The sequence below is a fragment of the Delphinus delphis genome, chromosome 8, assembly GCF_949987515.2.
Source record: "Delphinus delphis chromosome 8, mDelDel1.2, whole genome shotgun sequence".
Taxonomy (NCBI): Eukaryota; Metazoa; Chordata; class Mammalia; order Artiodactyla; family Delphinidae; genus Delphinus; species Delphinus delphis.
In genome coordinates this window covers 26,530,874-26,546,684 of record NC_082690.1, presented here as the reverse complement: position 1 = coordinate 26,546,684, position 15,811 = coordinate 26,530,874, and the positions used below count along the sequence as shown (strand labels likewise).

General features: G+C 36.8%; 1 protein-coding gene across 1 annotated transcript in view; it reads left to right on the top strand.

The window, feature by feature from the left end:
• Positions 1–15,144, top strand: part of ELMOD1 (ELMO domain containing 1) — a 112,828-nt gene extending 97,684 nt beyond the window's left edge. The window contains exons 9-11 of the mRNA XM_060018018.1: positions 1,234–1,284; positions 2,386–2,519; positions 12,795–15,144. Of these exons, the coding sequence (XP_059874001.1) occupies positions 1,234–1,284; positions 2,386–2,519; positions 12,795–12,967 (358 nt within the window). The 3' untranslated portion in view covers positions 12,968–15,144. The remainder of the gene's footprint in view (positions 1–1,233; positions 1,285–2,385; positions 2,520–12,794) is intronic.
• Positions 15,145–15,811: the final 667 nt, after the last annotated feature.

The following is a 15,811-nucleotide window of genomic DNA, read 5'->3' as shown; positions in this document are numbered from 1 at the left end:
GCTTATAAATTTGTTTATATAAAATTTCTTGAATTTCACATCTAACTCATTTCAGTTTGGATATGAGTCTTTTAAGTAAAAATCTCCTGATGCCTCTTTGGCTGACTTGTTGGTTTGTTAATTGGCACTTGCACTTTAAAAAGAAGTGGCTTATTTTAACATGAATTAAAGACAGTTACTTTGAATTAGAGCCAGTCATTTACAGAGTAGAAAGTAAGTATAGTAAAATAACAGTTTTGCATCATGTTTTTGTGGGCCTGTGTTGTGTGTGTGTTACATGTGTGTCTTTTAATGTAGTGTTTGCACTGTTTTATAAAGAACTCTCCTTTCTCCTACTTAGATGGAAGCTAAATGTTCATAATAACTCTAGTTTTAAAATTTTATTTAATTCCAAGGCTAACCACAATTTTTAGTGTAGAACACTGAATGAAAGTTCACATTGGCCACAAAGAAGAGTGCAAAATGGTTCCTGCCTACAAGATATTGGCAGTATGGAAGTGGGTGAGAATAGGGGGAATAAGAAAGTACACAAAGTAATAGAATGCAAGTCAGTATTTTCAGAATGCTTTTATTATAGAACCCTTTCTTCAGTCTTATTCAGAAATTCAAGTTATAAAAATGGATTAAAATCGAGCTACTATGATTTAGCTGTCTTAGCTTAGCCAGAGGAAATGCCACAGCACTTGTTGGAACAGAATTTTTAAAACCTATAAGTTCTTCCTTCCCTTATTCCCTCCCTCCCTCTCTCCCTTTTATTCTTTCCTTCTTTCTTTTTTTCACTAACTCAATTATTTATCAGTAAACATTTATTTGGCATCTGCTGTGTGCCAGACATCACAAATAAGGCTGAGTAGGATAATTGCCATGAGGGAAAACCAAACGAAATGCAGTGGGGAATCATGACTGAGGTGGCATCTTGCTAGAGGAGGAAGTATTATTTGATAATTAATGGATAATATAAAAGAGTATGTTTGGCCTTTAGGTCTGTCTCTCACTGCTGTACTATAGTGAATAAGGGATAAGTAGCATGGCTTTAAATAACTCCATTTCTGAGCTCCATATAAATTGTATTGTGGCTTTTTAGTTAATAACATTTAAATTGATTAGTGTTTGATAACTGAGTTACAGACATCCCCACATCTAGTCAACAGTTTTAACAAAAACATTAAAGGAGAACAGGTATCAATTAGAGAAGTCTTATTTATTTATTTACTCATTCATTCATTTATTCAGCAAATTCAGCAAAGCAGAATGGGAGAAGAAAAGGATGGATAAAGCAATTGGGTGAGTGTGGGACTTCATATATAAAGATTGTCAGAAGAGTACTGCAAAAAATGACAAGGATGAAAATACACTTGTCCTGATGGAAATACATAATCCAGTTGAATTTTGGAAAGGACCTGTTTATATGTTTTTGTATTTACTTGTATGATTATATGATACTACTTTGCCTGTGACCAAGTGATGAAGTTTAGAAAGTTATAACTGTATGGAAATGATTTTCAAAAATCATAATTTGGAATTGTATTTGCTAGTCTTCTTTTAAGGATTTCTATCAAGTATCAGGCTATTAGTTAAAAGTTTACTTTAGAAGGTCTTTTTTTATAATGCCCCATTTCATCCAAAAATATTTCTGAGCAGAGAACTCCTTTTTTTTTATGTGCTGGATTTATAATACCAGAGAGGACTTAAGAACTCAGTTTCACTTAATTTTAGATAGACATGTAGAAAATGGACTAGAAAATATACCCTGAGTGTTAAGATACTAGTTAAATTTTTCCTCATTTTAAAGGTAATATAAGATTTATTATAGAAAATTTCAAAAATATAGGAAAGTAAACCAAAAAAATCACCATAATCATATTACTGTAATATACCCATATTAATATTTTGTGGCATTTCACTCTAGTTTTTCTACACATTTGTGTGTATAATAAAACTTGGTTTGTTCTATACACAATGTTTTATATCCTGCTTAAATAATCTTTAGAAGTATGGTTTTTACTAGTTGTAATATGTTATATGAGATGACCATAATTTATTTCATCAATCATCTTCTTTAGGATATATAAATAGTTTACATGTCTTTGCCATATAAATAATGCTGTAATGACTATTATTGTATATAAAGCTTTGCCATTTTCTGGTTTTTTCTCTCATATATTTGGGAATGGCATTACCAAGTCAAAGCATATGAACTCTCAATTCTCTTGGCATATATTATTAAAATTTTCTGGTAATTTATAAGATTCAGAGTTTTGATAAGTTGGGGAGAGAAGGGAAATCTGACACTCTGATAATAGCAATTTAAATATCAAATTGTCATTTTTTGAAATGCTTACTTCTCATATGTGATATACAGTTGGTGTGGCTTGCACTTTACAGGTACTCGTTTGCAATTGTGGGCATCAATATAACTGATCTGGTATATAATCTACTGGTGAGTGGAGCTCTAAAAACTCATTTCTACAACATCGCTCCAGAAGCTCCAACATTATCTCACTTCCAGCAAACATTCTGTAAGTGTCCTGTTGCTTAATTATTGACATAGGTTTCTATAGAACACTCTAGACAAGGGTTGAAGCTGAGAGATCTTTGTGATTTGGCTGCATTGGAGCCTTCGAACTTCCTCCTTTGGTTTTGATTTTGTTTTCTCATTCACAACCTACACATATTTTCAGGCATTATGAATATTTCCTCGTTCCCAGCTCTTGCCTAATAAATATCAATGTATCAACTTCCCATCTGACTTAAAGACATCAGAGATGTCTTTCTTCCTCTGATCCAGCATGGCATAACACTTAAGAGTGCAGGCTCTGAAGACAGCCTGAGTTGACTCTCAGATCTACGTTAACTACCATCTCTAAGCCTCAGCTATCTCATCTATAAAATGAGTCTTTTCCTCATAGAGCTGCTATGGAGGTAAAATGAGACGAGGATAAAAAGGCTTTTTATTAGCTAGTCCCATAGTAGTGCTCAGTGAACATTAGAAAGAGAAGGTGGTGGTTTAATGGGTGATATAGATGGTGGTAGAGTTGTCATTGGTATTACTTTTACTGCTACCACTACTAGTGCTACAGAAGGTAGTGTTTGCAGCCCTTTCTAAGTGTAGGTGCTAGTAGAGGGAAGTATTTTTGACCCTGAACCAGAGCCTTATGTTGTCCTTGCCTGAGGGGTATCCTTTGGGGTGGCAGTTGTGCTGAGGTTTCAGAAGATAAAGAACGAGACCATTTAGTAGAGCCCTGAGATGCTATTCTCTAATTTTAGAGGCAGAATCCTAAAATGTAGCTGTGTGTCATTATAATCCTTGCTGGCCAGACATAAACTGGTTTGGAGGAACATAGAACGATAGTCTACCAAGTCTTCAAGCAATCTAAGCAATTTAAAGGAGAAATGTCTTTTAAACCATTTAAACCATGCTTACTGCACTGAGGGCCTCGTACCTGAGCTTTCTTAGCAAGAAAATTTCAAAATTCTTCTCATGTTTCTTTCAGGCTTTTTTCTGCTGTTATGTGCTAAACAGGTCTGCCACTCTTTCTAAGTATGGTTAAGATACAATCATTCCACCCCAAATCTACCACAGGAGAGTGTTGTTCCGCAGTTCAATTTTAAAATGTGATAAAGTCACAAGTTAACAGCCATTTACTTTATCTAAATTCCTAAATTAAGAGTGATTATGTTATCTAGGATTCTGTCTTCTTTTACATCTGCTTAAGCAGGACTTCCAGTTAAAGATGACATAATTAGTGTATGCATTATGCTCCCTTCTGAAATTACACTAAAGTTAATAGAAAGGGATTTTTCTAAGAAAGCATAAACCCACAAGGATAAAAATCAGAAACAAAGCACGAAAATCTCATTCTGAAAGCTGGAAAACAGATTAAGTGGTAAATGATTTAGTAGTCTTGAGAGAGCAAATCCTTAACAGGTGGCATGGAAAGGTAAGAAGCAACCTGATTTATTCCACAGGACTCCCCAAAAGGTTCAAGAATTGGCAGCATTAGATATCTCAGAAATGAGGGTTGGGCTTCCCCGGTGGTGCAGTGGTTGAGAGTCCGCCTGCCGATGCGGGGCACACGGGTTCATGCCCCGGTCCAGGAAGATCCCACATGCCGTGGAGCGGCTGGGCCCGTGAGCCATGGCCGCTGAGCCTGCGCGTCCGGAGCACAGGCTCTGCAACGGGAGAGGCCACTTTTTGGCTTTTCAGCAAAGGCCAAAGAAAAGAGGCCTTTTTGCAGTGAGAGACCCGCATACTGCAAAAAAAAAAAAAAAAAAAAGAAAAAAGAAATGAGGGTTAACATAATAAGACCAAAAATAGCAAGATTGCTTGAAAATACGTTAAGAAGCTCTTAGAGGCCTAAATCCCCTTCTCCAGCAGACAGCTTCTGTCCTTCCCCCTCCTCAGCAGAGGCTGGTGTACTTTACAGGGAGAGAAAAATAAAGGGTCTCTGGTCTGATGAGAATCAGGTACAGCTGATGGCAAACCATACTGAAAGTGATGATGAAGACTGAGACCCAGGCTCCTTCTCCTACCCAATTCCTATCACTTTGGCAAGAGACTGACAAGGGCCTTCTCTGAAATCTGAACATCCCAAGAGAAAATAGCTGAAGATGCTGACCTCTGGGTCTCTCCAGTGAAGCAGCCCAGTCATATCACTCTACAGTCATGCTCACCATCAACAAACCCTACCTACATGCTCAGAGCTTCCAATCAGCTTTTAATCCAGTTGGCTTTTTATTTAGTAAAAAATACTTACAGGTAGCCAAGTATTACCAGATGTTTGAGTGTGATGGTTAAAAACATGTCCTCAAATTCTTTGATACTCCTCCCATTAAAAGGTAGATTTTTTTGTTCCTCTTACCCAGCCCAACTGGGCTGACCAGTTGGTTGACCAAGAGAATAAGCAGATTTGACACTATGTGACTTTTAGGGCTACATTAGAAAAGTATTTCATCTGTGGATAAAGAAGATGTGGTACATGTATACAATGAAATACTACTCAGCCATAAAAAAGAATGAAATAATGCCATTTGCAGCAACATGGATGCAACTAGAAATTATCATACTAAGTGAAGTCAGAAAGAGAAAGACAAATACCATATGATATCACTTATATGTGGAATCTAAAATATGACACAAATGAACCTACTTATGAAACAGAAACAAACTCGTGGACATAGAGAACAGACTTGTGTTTGCCAAGGAAGAGGGAGTTGGGGGAGGAATGGAGTGGGAGGTTGGGGTTAGCAGATGTTAGCTATTATATACAGAATGGTAAACAACAAGGTCCTACTGTATAGCATGGGGAACTATATTCAATATCCTATGATAAACCGTAATGGAAAAGAATATTAAAATAAGAATGTGTATATATATATGTATGTATAACTGAATCACTTCGCTGTACAGCAGAAATTAACACAACATTGTGAAACAATTATACATCAATAAAAAAATTTTTTTTAAAGAAAAGGCTTTGATCTGAAGATCAGGGATTGAGCTGCCTTTGGAAGCATAAGCCACCATGTAAGGTATCTGATTCCTCTGTGTTGTGAAAAAGTCCAGGACATACAGAGCAATCATATGTAGGTAATCTGACTGACAGCCCCAGATGAGGTCCCAGCTGATAGCATCTACCACTAGGCTTGTGAGTGAAGATGCCTCTAAATGATTCCTGCCACCAGCTGTCAAGTCACCCCCAACCTTCAGATCTTCCTAGTTGATATTCCAGGCATTGTGGATCCGTCCCTCCTCTACCCTTTCTGAATTCCAAACCCACTGAATTCATGAGAATATTAAAATGGTTTTTTTAAGCCACTGAATTTTGGAATAATTTCTTAAGCAGCCCTAGATAACAAGAACAGCAAGGAAAGCCTCAACCATGAAAGAGGGTCTAAAACAGGCAGAAATAAAGCCACTATAAAGAAACAGAAACCATGCAGAGAGAAGAAAACTTCAAAAATACGTATCATTAATATCCCCAAGAGATAAGAGAAGAAATTGCTACTATGAAACAAGAACAAGGTGCCATAGAAAGAGCATTCAGAGAATAAAAGAGTGTTCTTAGAAATTAAAAATCAGATAACAGGAATGAAATCTCCAAGAAGGATTAGAAGATAAAGCTGAAAACTTCCAGAAAGTAGAAGAGAAAGTATAGATGAAAAATATAAAATAAAGGTTGAGAAATTAAAGGACCATTCTTGAAAGTCTTATAAAAGGAGTGCCAGAAAAAAGAACAGTGAAACTAAGGGGGGGGAATCAAACAAATAAATCAAGAAAAATTTTCAGAATTGAAGGATGACTTTTCATATTTAAACTAGTAAGCACCAGGATAATAGATTAAAATGGATTCACACTCAGGTCATTGTGAAATTTTAATACATAGGAAAGAGATGATTTTAAAAATTTCCAAATCTGTCACATAAAGAATTGGGAGTCAAGATGACATTGGATTTCTCAACAGCAACACTGTATTCTAGAAGAGAGTGGAATAATGTCTTCAAAAATTTAAGCAAATATTATTTAAAATCTAAGGGAATATGATTTCCAATTTTGAATTCTATACCCAGTCCAACTTACCAATTAAGTGTGGAGTAGAATAAACAAAATTTTTTGAGTGCAAAGTCTTAAACATTTTACCTTCTTAATTTTACCTTCTATAATTATAAGGAAGCTCCTGAAGGATATTTTTCCATAAAATAAGAGAGTAATCCTAAGAGGAATAAGTGAGGTACAGAAAGCAGGAAATCTATGAGAGAATAAAAGAGAAGAGAAGAGAAGAGGGGAAGGGAGGGGAGGGGAGGGGAGAGGAGAAGAGGGGAGGGGAGGGGAGGGGAAAGGATAGGAGAGGAAAGAGAAGAGAATCTTTGAGATGAGGGAAGTCAAAAAATCAAGCAATGGAAAATATGTTATTTAGAGCTATGGAGGTCAATAATCAAAGAATCAGCTGGAACAGTTGAAATGCTGCTTTAAGGAAGCAGGAATTAGGACAGGAAGTGTTGCTGGGTTTTTGTTTGCTCTTTGTAACAAGACTTATTAAACTATTTGACTCTATGTATAATTTGATGCTCAACATAACTAATTATTAGAGAAATACAAATCAAACTACAATGAGGTATCACCTCACTCTGGTCAGAATGGCCATCATCATCAAAAACTCTACAAATAATAAATGTTGGAGAGGATGTGAAGAAAAGGGAACCCTCCTACATTGCTGGTGGGAATGTAAGTTGGTACAGCCACTGTGGAGAACAGTATGGAGGTTGCTTAAGAAACTAAAAATAGGGCTGCCATATGACCCAGCAATCCCACTCCTGGGCATATATCCAGAGAAAACTATAATTTGAAAAGATACATGCACCCCAATGTGCATTGCAGCACTATTTACAACAGCCAAGACATGGAAGCAACCTAAATGTCCATCAACAGATGAATGGATAAAGAAGTGATATATATATATGTATATATATATATATATGTACACACACACACACACACACACACACACACACACACACACACACACACAGGAATATTACTCAGTCATAAAAAAGAAGGAAATAATGCCATTTGCAGCAACATGGATGGACCTAGATATTATCATACTAAATGAAGTAAGCCAGAGAAAGACAAATATCATATGATATTGCTTATATGTGGAATCTAACAACAACAAAAAAATACAAATGAACTTTTTACAAAACAGAGATAGACTGACCACAGACATGGAAAACACACTTATGGTTACCAAAGGGGAAGGTGGGGAGGGATAAATTAGGAGGTTGGGATTAACATATACACACGACTATATATAAAATAGATAACCAAGAAGGACCTACTGTATAGCACAGAGAACTAAAATATGAATATGAAAAAGAATAGACATACATATGTATAACTGAATCATGCTGTACACCTGAAATTAACACAACATTGTAAATCAACTATACATCAATAAAAAGTAAATAAAATAAATTATGTATAAGTTGAATGAAAAAGCAAATTTTAAAATATATACCTCTTTATGACTTGTTAATGGAAAATGTAAGTCCCCTACATTTGTGATTACAGCCCCTACTCTGACAACTAGATGATTATATTTACTCCTGTAACAATTCTGACCATTTCCAGCAAATAATATTGAGGTTTTACTACAGATCAGATTCTGTGTTGAGGAAGACAGACATCTAAACAAATAAAACACAGTGGGAAGAATTTTGTTATTGAAGAAGTAAAATCTCACTCAGTCTGGACATCAGGGAAAGCTTCCTAAAGCAAATTCCATTTTCCATGAGAAGTGAAAAATAAATAGCAGGAAATATAGCAGTGGTGGCCTAGTGGTCCAGCGAGAGGGAGTGGCACAGGCAAAGGCCACAAGACAAACAGTGTGGTGGATTCAAGGAATAGAGCATAGGATTTGGGGTGGGGGAGGGGTGTCTAGAGATGACAGTAGTAAGAGCAGGAATGGGGAAGGGGGATATCTTGAAAGAGTTTTGTAAGCCATTTGAAAGAGCATAAACGTAGATAAATAGGACCACTTGCTTTGTTTTTCTACCCCTCGTACTTACACTATTCTATAGTTACCATGTTCCTTAGGGAAGCCAGGGAAGCAATTCTGAGGGAAAATAGAATGAGTTTAGTTTTAGGTATACCAGGGGTGGGTTCCTTTGGGGCAAATAGTTGGCATTCTAATGAATAGTGAGCATTCTAATACAAGGTTGTGGAGCTCTGAAGAATTACAAGGGCAGATTTGGGATTCATTAGCATTAAGGAGAAAATCAGAGCCATACAGTGGGGAGCTCTTGCAGGAGAGAATCAAAGTTAGAATCATAGGAATTGACATATAAGAACAGGAATATTTATTTTGTTCATGACTATATCCACAGCACAGAACCTGGTACAGAATAGGTGCTCAGTAAATATTTGTTGGATGGATGGATGGACGGATGGATGGATGGATGGATGGGAGGGAAAAATATTGGCTGGTGTCCTTTTCAGGAGAAAGGAAGTCTAGTTACTCTGGAAAAATTTGGCCTTGTCCTGAATTGATAGGCTTCCAAGAGAATCTCAACCTGGGTGAGTAAGCAAGCAGTGGGATTACTTTTTTTTTAAGGCCCTCACCAGGTTTTAGAAATAGCAGCAATCCCATTGTGGATTGGGGTGAGGCAGAGGGACTCAGGCCTCTCTTGAAGAAGAAAACTGTGCTCTGAATTCGTTGCTCATCTATCAGACATGATCAGTTTTGCACCTCTTCTCTGTAATATTCTTGCAATTACCTGTGTCCTTGTGTCTCTGCAGTCTACTAACCGAATGCAGTGAAGCAAAACCAAGACACATTCAAGCAACAACAAATATGCTGCAGTCTTGGGTTGGAAAGCCAAATTATTATTCCAAACAGGTATTTCATCTAGATGAAAGAATATAAGAATATAATAGGTCTATCATTTTGACTTTACAGTATTATTCAGTGAGCACGGCACTGCCAAGTCAGTATGCTATGAAAATCACATTCAATCTAAAGCTCCACTGAACAGGCAGCTGCATTGAAATAAAGTAAGGTTAGGTGTAGTGAGCAGAAGGAAGTACAATAGCAAGAAGGGAAAAAAGAATTAGCTTTTCTTTGACCTTCAAAAGAAGGAGCTATTCAGTAGGAATAAGAACCAGAAAAAGAGAGTACACTGGAAAAGGCAGCAGATTTCAGGTACTGGCTTCCAGCTTCCAGCTATAATTGTGTGATTGTACACCATTCAAGTATCTCTTCTAAACCCAATGTCCTCATCTGCATTACCTATTCCATAAAGCTGCTGTAAGAATTAAATAAGAGACTATAAGCAATACCCTGACCCCTCTTTCCTCCCTCTGCTCTTCATGCCATTTTGTTAGCTTCCTTAGCTAGCAAATCATCATCTGAAATTGTCTACCTTGGTCCCTCTCCAAGAAACTGAGAATTGGGGAGCATAAGAACTCTACCTTTTTCTTGTATCTGTTACATATTTGTTAATTGGCAGATGGGCCAACTGATCAATTTGCCAAATGAATTTATGAACACTCTGTAATGTTATATAAATGAGTGGAGTTTTATGATTATGATATGTACCCTGGAAGCCAAGCCACCATTTCTACATTTTGATTAAAATCATGTTATACAGTGTCTAATTATTTTTCTGACAGGATAGAGAGAGTCCTAGGGAATCAGTTTGCAAGATTTACACCTTGACTTTTGTAGCCTTGAGAGGAAGGAGAATGGTGTTAGATTATTAACCACCCCTCTCCCTTCTACTCCTCTCCTAGCCTGTCTTTTAAACCTTTCAAAATGTTTTCCTGTAGTTGCATGTAAGGTAGAAAAAGGGTGAAACCAAAGAGATCTGTATTCTTCTAAAACTCTATGCTACCCTAGATCACTTCTAGAATGAGAATGTACATTGTGGAAAAGTGAATTTCTCATTAAAGTATTTTTCACAGTGCCTACTTATTATTGTCAATGGAGTAAATAACTTATTAATCATGAGGTACCAATGAGATGCTTTTAATTCATCAGTATTGGAAACCTGACTCTATATACAAAACAGGTCAGGTATGTTTATTTGAGCTCAGAAGCAAAGTCAGGAAAATTATGTGTGTATTTTATATAGCAAGGAAGAAGAAATTATAAATGATCATAGATTTTATTTAGAACCATAAAAATTATAGCATTCAGAAAGAAACCAAGGGAACTTAAAAAGAGGGCATCTTCTAAATCAATGGATTTCATACTTCAGTGACATGAGATTCATCTTACTGAACTGAGATGTCTGGTTGAATCTGGGAGGGTCTTCATTTTTTACAAGTACCTCATGCCATTCTTGGGATACTTTAGGATGGATAGATGATTGAACTCTTTTGGTTGAATAAGATACTGAGATGAGAGGAAAGAATTTCTGTTAGTGTGTGCTGAAACAACCAGGATGATAAACAGACTCCAAGTCATGGCATATGAGAAATGGTAAGAAGAAATGGGGATGCTTAACCTCATGGCATAAAGGGCACTTCAGATACCTGAGTTGGAGAAGGATTGAATTTGTTCCAAGAAATATGGGGCAAGAAATTTTGGCCCAGTGTGAGAAAGCACCTCTAAAGAATCAGATTCTTCATTCATGGACCAGGCTAATGTTAGTGTTGTCAAGAGAAAAGTTCAAGACTGGGTGCTGCCACAGGGAATCCAAGCATCAGATGGATCAGAGACAGATGGATGGCTCCTGGGATTGCTGATACCTCTGATCTGGGGCTTCTCTGATATGGTCACGTTCCCACTACAGTGGCAGTGGGCCCTGGTTGGTGTAGCCCAGAGGCATTTGGGTGAGGGTTGGTATGTGTTCCCATCTGAGATGTTAAAATCAGTCAATATGTTAACTTGTGTTAACACAGATTAACAAAATGTGTTAATGTGTGTAGAGGGCCCAGAGGCAGTCCAAGCCTAGAGGAAATGAGTCAACCCAAAGAAAAAATAAAATAAATTCTCTCTCTCCTTACTACCCTTCCTCCTATAGTTGAAGAGAAAGACCATATACTTTAAGATGTACAAGCATACTTAAAAATGTCATGAATGAGTAACCAGGTAAGTTTGTGGAAATAGACCCACATCTGGCAGTGTGTGTTGGGGGTAGGAAGGAAGGTCATTTCTAATTTTGTATTACAGTGAGATATGAATAAAGGTTTTTAAAAATCTGTTTATGGAACTATGTTAAAGGTTATCCCATAAGTAGCTAGTTACCAGAAAAATAAAAGCTATTGAATTGTTTTTACTATTAGAATTGAGTATGTTTGTTCCAAAGTTCTCTTCCCCTGCCCTCTGTCATCTCTACTGCTTACTCCTTCCCATGAAGGTGAAGGGCTAGGATTTAAACCAGGTTTCTGGCTCCAGAATCCTTCCTCTGAACTATCTTCTACTGCCTTCTAATGTTAAGACAAATTAAAGCTTGTGTAATGTTTGGTTTCCATTTTTCTAACTAGTATTATTTCCTTAAATACTTTTTTCTTATTATGAGACACTTGAGCTTGCTTTTGCTTTACTACATGCAAATACTTATTATTGTCTTTTAAAAAGCTATTCACATTTCAATTCTAAATGAGGAGGGAGGGGTACAGTGGGGAAACAATACAATAAGTAGGTTCTCATATCAAATATTTAACATTTATTCCAAAAATGTTCCCAATCCACATAACATTTTTGAGACAAAAAAGTATTTGAATATGAAATTATGCTTCAGAGCAAAGATGTCTTATTAGCAATTTCATATAGTTTAATGACCACTCTATTGTTCAGAGTTGATTCACAGTTTTTATTGTCTTATAATAGATTGTCAGAATGCATTCTTTTGATTTGTCAGGGTAATTTAAAACTTTACTCAAATCAAATATCAAGAGAAAAAAGGCTGAGTGGAGTACTTTTGAAAAATCACACCATTATGTTAATTTAATCAGGAGGTGAAGAATGAAGTAGTTACTGTCAACCTTTCAAAATATGTTCCAGTTGTTACTCATATTCTAGAAATGGCAGAATTGACTTTTCTTCCTGCTTGAGCAGAGTGAGAATAATTCTAGGACCAATTGCAAAAACCTTGCAGGTTGGTAGCTTCCACTGCACTGGTTTTTAAAGAATAATTTTAACAGTAGTGTTTGCTGTATTTTGATCTTGTCTTTGAGTGACATGGTTGCTGTTAGTTGGTCTGACATCTTTTTCAGCATTTAGGGTGATTCTGAATATGATTAAGGATTTTTTTCCCTTGCATTCTTGTCACTGTCTTATCTCTAACAGGCTATTTGATGCACGAGTTTCATAAGTTTTGGATTGAAGAGGACCCCATGGACATAATGGAATTTAATCGTGTGCGGGAGAAATTCCGCAAGAGGATCATAAAACAGCTGCAGAATCCAGACATGGCATTGTGCCCACATTTTGCTGCCTCGGAAGGTTTAATCAACATATAGTCACCCACACTAGTTTTAATGGATACCCCAGGACAGTGCCTCATTATTGTGTTAGATCTCTGCTTAGGTCCCAGCTCACACACTGAATGCACACAGTGATTGTATGCATGCCTGTTAGTACAGTGTCTTCATATCTTCGTCATAATTACCAGATCCCCAAATACCACAATTTCTGCAGTATCTGTCATCCAGTGACTGCTCATATTGTGGCATCATGCAGTGTTACATCTTGCTTTGACACCTGGTATGGAGAGAGTTTTCTATTTTTTTAAATTGGCTTCCTCTCCCTCATAATTTAGTGTTGAAGAATTGTATTTCTCTAGCTGTATTTTATATGTAAAAGATTTAGCTGAATTTTGTTCTGTGAAAGCCTTTTAATTTATTGATGTTTCATGACTATAGCTGCTAGCTCTTCAAGCCAGGTTCATGCTTGGACCTCATTCCAAAAAAGTATGACTTTAAAATAATACAAACAGACACATGATAAGACAAATCATTCTTGCAAATACTGCTGCACTTCATGAAAATGTAACGAGGCTAACAAGAAGCAAATTTAGGTAGGTGCTGGGGTTTTTTGAAGTACCGCAGAATTATATTGTAGTTTACCCCCAGTTGTAATTGTGGCATAGTCATCTGGACATCAAATTATTTTATTCCCATAATTTTACTGGCTTGGATGCCTAAATATGTTTATGTTGCTTGGAGCCTCAAAAAAGAAGTATGCACACTGCAAAAGCTCCAACAGCTTTTTCACTGCCTGCCTCTTGCTGAACTCAGAGTTACACCCTGGCACTGTTCTGATCCAGGCATCTTTGCTTGGGGCACTGAGTGGTGGCTGGTTTGTTGTCTATGTCAAGAGGTAATATTAAAAAACAATTTGCAAGAAAATGTGTTGCAAGAGAAGAACCTGAGCTATGTCATTCTGTAATATTTCTTGAAACTAATGACCTTGTCTTTTATCAGTGGAGGAAATAAATTGCTTGGAAGGAGAACAAAATCAAGTCATTTCAAAACTGCTTAAAATCATTTTAAAAACCATGATTTAGTTTGGAATTAATTATGATTGTAGTCTGTTGAATAGTATTTACCATGGCATTTCATACCCATGGTATTTTATACCTTCTGACTATCAGTTTTAGTATTATTAGATGTTTGTGTACTCACTTGCTTATCTAAGTGAATTTTGAGTACTGCCTAACTCAGTTATGAATAAATTACATGTCATTCTACTGTAATGTATAGTGTATTTCATTTTAATATTTTTGTGCTTGTACAGCTTCTGAATATGCAGATATGTGAGTGGGTAGAATGTCAGACAGACAACCTGAAGCTGAATATAATCATGCCATCGTTCAGAGTAATCGGGTGTGAATTACAGTATGTCATGTCTGAGAGACTGCTTTTATTTAACTAATCTTGAGGCCTGGTGTTGCTTTAATGAGAATAAGATCAAGCTTTTCCTTTGCAGCTTCCTCTGAAGCCTGATTTGTCTACTGCTAGACAGCTGATATAGAAAACATTAAGGTGCCTGTTGTTTCCTGGTCCATTCTAGCTCCTCTGGGATTTTGCTGTTCTTTCCCTTTCAGCTGTATGCCAGGTGGAAGGATTTTGCATTGCATCTTTTATAGCCCTGTGTCCTTTCTTAGAATGGGGAAGGGAAGGAGTTGGTTAAAGCATGATATATACCATGAGTAGTGACAAGAATAAATATTCCTCTCCAGAGTAAGTGAGAATTGTGAACCCAGTAAATGGCCTGTCTTGGGAACCCTGAATTTGCTGTAGCTGCTATGTTATGAAGGTGTTCTTCCATGTTCAGTACAGCCTTTGAAGCCACATGTATGTATTGTCTCTTCCTATCCACTATGGTCCTGTGTCACTGACATGGCTTGATAATATGTGGCACCTATACCAGCTCATGTCTCTTCTGTTCAGGTAGAGATAGTTGATGGTAACAAAGCTAGGAGCTTTCCCTCCCAGCTCCTTGAATGATTTCTCTCTGTTGTATCTTAACATGGATGAACAAGCTGTGCCAGCTCCTTCTAGTTCTGAGTATTACTAGATTTCTTATTTGCACCTCTTTGTGGAAGATGCATTCTACCCTGTAATATGAAGTGAGGCAAGAAAAAAAAGAGGAGAAGCTTTCAAGGCATTAAAAAAAGTGTGATGTGTTTGTGTTTTTCCCTTGAGCATTTTTAGTTTGCTTATACTTCATTGAACAAGAGTTGACCACTTAAAATGTAAATTATGTAGCATGCTTCTACCAAGTTTTTCAAAACACTACTTGCTATGATTAAAAACACATTCCAGTTTGCACTACAGAAAGAAAACTCTTTGAAGCACCATTTCTGAAAATTATGACTTCAATCTGACTTTCCTTCTCACAGTTCTTGTTATTGTACTGAAAAAAATATTTTTTGCTTGGTAATGTACCATCTTTCCTATTTGAAATGAAGCTTAAATATATACCAGACCTAAAAGAAAGGTCTGGAAGATATATCTTCCAAACCAGGACACTTGTGAGAGAAAAAAAGGATGTTGTTAATAATTTCTTTTGGACAATTAGGAGTTAGGAGGTGGGGCCTTTGGGGGTAAAACCCTCATGAATTGAAGTCCTTATAAGAAAGCCCTTATAAGAGCCCTTTCTTATCCTTATAAGAAAAGACAGGATAGAGCTTTCTCTCTCTCTCTCTCTCTCTCTCTCTCTCTCTCCATACCCTCTCCCTTTCTCTCTCATTCTCTGCCCTGTGAGGATACAGTGAGAAGATGACCATCTACAAACCTAGAAGAGTGTCTTCACCAGATACCAAAGATGCACCTTGATCTTGGACTTTTCAACCTCCAGTA